The sequence below is a fragment of the Thalia democratica genome, chromosome 5 (genome assembly GCF_965202585.1).
Source record: "Thalia democratica chromosome 5, ktThaDemo2.hap1.1, whole genome shotgun sequence".
Classification (NCBI taxonomy): domain Eukaryota; kingdom Metazoa; phylum Chordata; class Thaliacea; order Salpida; family Salpidae; genus Thalia; species Thalia democratica.
Genome location: NC_139169.1, coordinates 11,283,443 through 11,290,776, shown reverse-complemented (window position 1 = coordinate 11,290,776; position 7,334 = coordinate 11,283,443). Strand labels below are relative to the sequence as shown.

Sequence of the window (7,334 nt, the reverse complement as noted above, 5' to 3'; positions counted from 1 at the left end):
AACTTTTGACAAATTGATGACAATAGATAACTCTGTTTACACTAATTAATAAATCTTAAATTTTTTTGAACGTTTGCTGCTAATATTTATTACGTTTTTTTAAGTCATACTGTAAGGTATTGATGTTGGTACACTTAATATATTGATGTTACTCGTCATAAATATTTAAACTTTGTTCTAATGGCATATACATCTAGAAACTTCTTAAACTGATATGTCAAAACTAGGCTTGTTAAATAAATGGTTTTGTTTAATTTAAACACATAAAAGGTTACACCATTAAGAATGTAAGGGATCATGCAAAAATATAATGTTATAACACCTTTACTTTAGAATGTATTTATAAGTTAAATTACATCTTTTTGACACATACAAATCTAAGAGAAAAATATTAAAGAAAGTACAATTTAGTTTGAAAATCAATTATTTTAAATTCAAATCAACAGTTACTTACAAATAAACATAGTTTAAACAAAATTTTTACGTAAATGATGAAATTAATAATAAATAAGCTTACTTCTCAAACTGCATGTTGAAACTAGCACTAACTGAAAGGTGGATGTCGATAGGCTGTCTTTGCATAAACTACTCAATTTATTTATGTATATACACATATAGCTGTATAGTACATAGCCTATTAGATGCTAGACTTAAAACTTTCTATTAACTGTAACCTTATTTCGTTACATCAGGCATGTTACAAAAGCTTGTGGTTTGTGTAAAAAAAAAGCTTATTTTTATAAGTTCTTCTCAAAATCTTTTGAAAATTTTTAGAACTGACTTTAGTTTTTATACTTGTTTTCCCTAGTATATTAAGACAGCTTTTCTTATGTAATAGATTTAGTGTGAAAATAACAATGTTGTTAATTATATAATATTGTAGTAGTATTAATATATATTTAATACCTATTATCTCAGTAATAATGTAAAATTTAAACACAACTATTATAATATAAAACCTAAAACAGTTAAATTGTTGTTTGTTAACTATATAATTATTAAATAAACTTAAAAGCTTCTACGGACTGCAAACAGCGTTTTTGACCGAGATAATCTAACGTTTAAATTAAGACAAACAAATATATTTGTAAAAAAATTAACAAGAAGTTTTGTTCATAATTTGTACTTTATTGAACACAGAAACGATCAAATAAAAAACTAAAAAAAAACTGTCATCATCAACTTAAATATATTATTTCAGTTACAACATTACAATTAAAATTTTGATTAAATTTTTGTAATAAAAATTTCCTTTTTAGTGTCGTACACAATAAACTCAGTGTTTTGTTCATTAAAATCACCAACTAAAACTATTTTATCACCAACACAACAAGCACCTATTTTTTTATTTTTTTCAGATATATACTTGTTACTAGCAAATATCGTAAATTTTGGTGAATTGGTAATCAATGTAAATTTTCTAGTTCTGTTATCAAAAACTTCCCAGCTATACTTTTCATATCCACCTATTGCGTATAATTTGTCGCCTGAAGTAACCAATGAATGACGATATCTTGTTTCAATCATATCAGGCAAGCGATCCCATCTATTATCATGATGATCATACGCTTCTAATGATCTTAATCTAGTTTTTGAGCCTATTCCACCAGAGACAACAATTTTACCTTCAAAAACTGCACAAGCTGAATAGTTTCGTTTGGAGTTCATACTTTCAATGTAACTCCAACAACTTTCTGAAAATTTATACACAAAGCAAGACGTTTTTGATGCTATACGTTTATAGCCGCCAAAAGCATAAAAGTTTTTCATGAAACTACAAACACAAACGGCTTCACCTCCTTTTGGAAATGTCTTTAAAAAGCTTGTATAGTCTCTAATATTCAATCCTTTAGACAACATGTAGTCATAAATATTAGCTTCAGAAACTGCATAACTTTCTGAGTCTTTCAGAAAATTAATTCTATTTTCTTTGGCTAAAGTGGCCAATATGTCTTTAACTTCAATAGGCTATGATACATCAATCCTTCAGAAAAATTGGCGTGTTATTTTGAAAAACAGAATTGTACTTATCATTGTGATTGCAATATCTGTTTTGATACAAAACATGATCCTTGATACAAAACATTTTATTTAATTCTGAAAAACTAACTACATTTAGAATTAATCTAAAAATATAATTCTTTAAGTATATTATTATAAATTTGTTTAACAAATCATCGGTTAGATCCTTTGAAATAATAATTGCTTTCTAATTTTACTTTTTAGTTATAGTTACTAAGTAACTAACATTCCAAAGGATCTAAGCAATAAATTTTTTTAACAAACTGATAAAAAAATTTTCACTACTGGAAATATATAAAAGTACATAATTAAGTTTTTTATTCTTTCTATTTAGTTAAAAAAAAAACGTACTAAAAAAGTAAATTATATTTGTTTGTGACTGCTTGTAGTTAAGAAAAAGTATAAAGATCAAATATACTGTTTAAATACTCAACAAATAGTTTAATTAATGAAATGCTTAAATGAAAATCTTTTAGAACAAAATTCTACCCACAAGAAATGGTTTTAGAATGATATCTAATCTAAACAAAACGATTGTAAGATTTATTTTGCAACAATCTGGCAACTATGCTACCCATAGCTATTAAATTTTACGCCTATTGACCAAAGCTAACATTTTTAAAATAATAGGTTGCTTGTACTTAACTTTCAGGTCATTTACTTTTCTTCCTTAAGTAAGCTACAATGTTTTAATTAGAAGTTTATAAATCAATAAGTACTCTGTGGTATGATAGCTTTTATATACTATGAGTATAACAGTGTAGAATAATTGAAATTTTATAACTAAAAACTGTTATTAAGGTAAACTTATATACTAGTTATTACATTTTTAAGAAGTTAGTTCTTAGAATTTAATACTCTACAATTGTGCTTCTTTAAAATATAATTATTAATTTTATACATTAGAAAGTATATTAGAGTTTACATATGTGTAGCTAAAAAATCTTTTTTAAGAACATTGTTATACAAATCGAATTTATACAGCCGATTAAACCCCTTTCAGTCAAATATAAAATATTTACTTTTATCAGTTTGGCATATTAGTTGTTCATAAGAAATCAAAATTCTAAAAAAAAATGTCTAGGAAATGTTTAAATTTATTTTTTACTTCTATATTCTAGTACATTCGTTAGTCGTATGAAACTGTTTCATTTTGTATATAAACATAGTTTTTTAATAATATAAACTAACCTTTATTAAAAACCTAAAACACATTAGGCTGTTTAAAAAATTTTACTAGGAAAAAAAAATATCTTAAAATTTAAAGCAATTACTTTATATCTCAAATTTTTACTTAGCATAAACATTTCACAAGTTAATTTAATTTATTTTAATCATTTAAATGATTTTGTAGCATAATTTTAGGTTAAAAAAAAAATTAACTCTGATAAACCTAATAAAAATAATAGTTTATTTCACCTAAGTTTTAGTTTTTACTTTTGTTTAATTTTACTAGTTAAATTAAACGTAGTAATTGAATGCCGACTTATTTATAACGATTTTTTAACATTTTTGACATAAAACAATTCACACAATTTATACTATCAGTAGGGCAAATAAATTTGAAACTTTTAATAAGATTTTAATAAATTTGCTCACTACAAATTTTCAGAATTTAAAAAAAATAAAAAAAGATGGTTTGTTTTTATATCTTATAAACAAATGTACGCCTCTATATACGAATTTATAAAATAAAATAATCAACAATAAAGGCTAAAACGCATAATAAAATTATGACTTGAGCATCAAAGATGAAATAGCTCAAGTATTTTTATCAATTAAACTTTTATCTAAAATAACATTCAATCATTCTTATTAAAAGTATTTGGCTTAGAAAATTAACAGCCGTTTTAGTTTTTTTTTTGAAAATAAAAAAAAAACTTAAAAATACGTTCTGTAACAGTTAGCTTTTAAATTAGTATAACAAACCAAAAATAAAGTTTCATCCAATGGTAAACAGAGTTTTGAACTTATAGTAAGTTTAAAATTAATTAAAAAAACATTTTTTTTAAAAGTGTTTCCACGAAAAACCAAGAGTAAGTTCAAAGTTTAGCTAATTATTATCTTGTTTGTTCTAATAGAAATTTAATATTAGTGCTTAAACTGAATAAAACTCAAACTTATTATAAAAAAAGCTTCTATGCACATTACTAACTTTTTGTATATAAAAGCTAAATAAATATCAAAACAGGTTTAAAATACTTGGACATAAAAAAATTTACGTAATTCTAAAAATTAAAAAACATTTTTTTGTCATTATAAACTTATACTATAAATTATAAAAAAAAATAATTTTAAGCTGCAAGACTGTTTTTTTTTTGTTTAGCTTTTGCAAATGTTAATACTAAGTTTAACAAAGTAATATTTCGTTTTGTAAGAGCTACAAACTGTTTATTTTGATTACAAAAAGTTTTATTAGTGTTTAGCTTAAAAGTATAACAAAACAAAAAAAAAACATTAATTTAGTATGTGATCAAACTAAATTTAACTTATATAAGTTTGAAAAAATTGTATTTAAAATTTTTTTTTTAATATTAATATGTAAACTAAAAATTTTTTGTACAAGCTCATAACATTTTTAAGAAACAATAAAGTTGAAATACTTGCCTGTAGTATTGTGTTAATGTTTTTGGCACATGACAATTCAAATTAGGTATATAAAAATTCAGTTGTGATCTACTAAAAAAGTTTCACATAGTGAAAAAGCTAGATTAAATTTAATTTTTTAGTTTTAGAAAAAAATTGTTAAAGGCGGTAGTACAAAGTCAAAACTAGTTAGTTTACTTTAATTTATTGAAAGTCAAATATACTTGGCCAAAAAAATAAGAGACTAAAAAGTAGACCAAAAATAACCTTTATAATTTAGGTTGACGACATTAAGTGTATCCGACAAATATTTAATTCTCTATAATATGTGTATATTTCTGAATCTAGAACTCTTTCAATAGCTAAGTTAAATTTTTTTATTTGCAACAAAGCTATGAACATAATTAATACGTTGTTAAAAAGCAGGACTCTTGATATTACTTCTTTTATTACACTTATACTAAAACTTATTAAATAATTAAATTTATTACGCTAACTATAACAAGCGTTATAAAGTAATTGTTATTAAGTAATTAAGTAACTATTAAGCATGAGTTATTTATATATATTTGTTTATTGAACGACAAATACTTAAAAAATTTGGTCCTAAGACCTGGTGCACCAAGAACGTTTCGGTCATCGATTCACCAGGTCTAATCACTGCTTTTTATTTATGTATAATATTTGTTAAGCATTTATATATCATAATGAAAAAATAAAAAACTGAAATATAAAACTAATGAAGTAAAATCAAAAGTTTTATTTTTTACTTGCGCATAGTATTTTTGTTAAACTTACCTAATCTATTAACGTTTTATTGCTGTTGCAAAAAGTAAATATGTTTTTATTATGATATTTTTCTGTTAAAATTTATTTAAGAGTAAAGATTCATTATAAAATTTAAAGTTAAAGAAACTTTAATTAACTTTTTAACTTAATAATATTTCAGTCAAACTAAATTACTTATTTTAGTTGATTTATCGACTCACGATGGTAAAATTTTATTATTAAAGGAGTTTTAAAATTGAATTTTTATTTGGTTACTTTTACTATCTTGTTAGTTATATATAACAAATTATAAACATAAGAATACCTTTAGAATTATAACAAACTATTTTCTTACATATTGCAGCTAAAATTATCATACAGTATAATAAAGATGTGTATGATGTATTTTCTTTTTCTTAATAAAAAAAAAATGATATAAAATAGTAACTAAAGACAGTGTTTACTAAAAATAAAATATATACTGACGTCACTAAAGAATACCTACAAACCAGTTTTTCTTAAAAACATTTAAAAAATTTTTATACTACTAAAAGTTTTCATAAGTACTTAGCGGTAATTTTAAGTCGCAATAAAGCGGCCTTTTTAAATTTAACTAAAATAATTTTTCAGTACTTTCTTAAAAGTAATGTTACATTAAAGCTTTTTTATTCTAAAAGATAGAAATGTAATACGACAGTCAATCAAAATTTTATCGTCAAAATTAAAATGATAAATGGTTTTTTTTTTAATTTTCTAAAATAATAAGTAGTAATTAACTCAGTAATTTTTTGAAACTAAGTTAGTTAGATTTTTTGTTGGAGAGCGAACCATAACTTTTTCAGCTGTTTTTCTGTATTTCAGTGCTCTTTGCTATGAAAACTCTGATATTAATAAATAATTAATATCAGGGCTTAGTTTAACGCTTAGGGCTTAATTTAAGTGTGACTTTACTATTGGAATTTGACATATATATTATTTTAGTCTAGACTTAGTATTACTAGATATCAATACTAAATTAAATAACCAGGCACAACAATTTAGTGGGTTTCTCTATTAAACGAACTTCAATGAACACAAAACCTATTGGAAAAATCACGAGAACTATTAAATGTGTAATTTGTATACTAAAATAATGTATAATAACCACTATAAAAAATACTCAACTACATTTTAAGAAATACTTAATATTAAATGCAAAACCAAGTGTTGAAAAGTAGAAGAACTATAAAAGTATTTCATTTTTGTGAAAAATGCTTTATATTTAACCACTGTAAAAAACATCTTAATAAATCATTTGTTGAAAATCAAAAGAGCCTTATTAATATTTTATTTATTAATATGTAACTTCTTTTATTAATATTTTTGAATCTAGCCAAAGTAGAACTTTTGATTACTTTACCTTTATTTACTAGTTGTCTTGCTGACTTAATATCTTGTTCACACAACAGAGGGTCAACTTTTTTCATGACCTTCACTGCAACATCAACTACATTTTCATTCTTAAGGCACTTCGACATTCCTACTTTTTTAATTTCTTTCAATGTAGTCAAGCTGTAAACCTGAATTACTGACCTCCTTCTTCATTTCTTTCAATCGAACATTTAACCTCTCATTTTCTAACTTACAGATTTTACTCCTTCTTCATATTTTCATTCTCTTTTTCTATATCTACATACTGATTGTTTACAACAATAAGTGACTTCTCCATGCAGTCTATTGCCTCTGCATGATTTGCCAAGTATTCTTTAATTTCTTGCATTTCATTAAGAAATGCATTATTCTATCATCTTATTAATATTGAGGAATTCTGTTACTCAACCATTTTTATAAATTTGTTTAATTTTTTATTTATCTCCTGTCTTAAATAATAAGAACAGATTGAAAAGTGTTTCAGTGAAAAATACTTTGATAAAGAGATAAAGTCTAATTAAATAAAAATTCTAAATACTAAATACTTT

General features: G+C 23.5%; 1 protein-coding gene across 1 annotated transcript; it reads right to left on the bottom strand.

Annotated features, from left to right (window-relative positions):
- Window positions 1–1,227: 1,227 nt before the first annotated feature.
- LOC145836247 (kelch-like protein 26) lies at window positions 1,228–6,893 on the bottom strand. Its single transcript, XM_082944067.1, has 3 exons — window positions 6,776–6,893; window positions 6,401–6,456; window positions 1,228–1,968 (listed from the first exon to the last, which is right to left on the bottom strand). The coding sequence occupies exons 1-3, from the start codon at window positions 6,891–6,893 to the stop codon at window positions 1,228–1,230; spliced, it is 915 nt and encodes a 304-aa protein (XP_082800193.1).
- Window positions 6,894–7,334: the final 441 nt, after the last annotated feature.

What these genes read in the sequence shown, in the direction of transcription:
- LOC145836247 (XM_082944067.1), bottom strand. Translation starts at nt 6,893, where the DNA reads ATGTCGAAGTGCCTTAAGAATGAAAATGTAGTTGATGTTGCAGTGAAG. An exon ending in AAGACAACTAGTAAATAAAG is followed by an intron (nt 6,457 to 6,775) that starts GTAAAGTAATCA and finishes TTTTTCCAATAG; the next exon opens with GTTTTGTGTTCATTGAAGTT. An exon ending in CCACTAAATTGTTGTGCCTG is followed by an intron (nt 1,969 to 6,400) that starts GTTATTTAATTT and finishes GATGTATCATAG; the next exon opens with CCTATTGAAGTTAAAGACAT.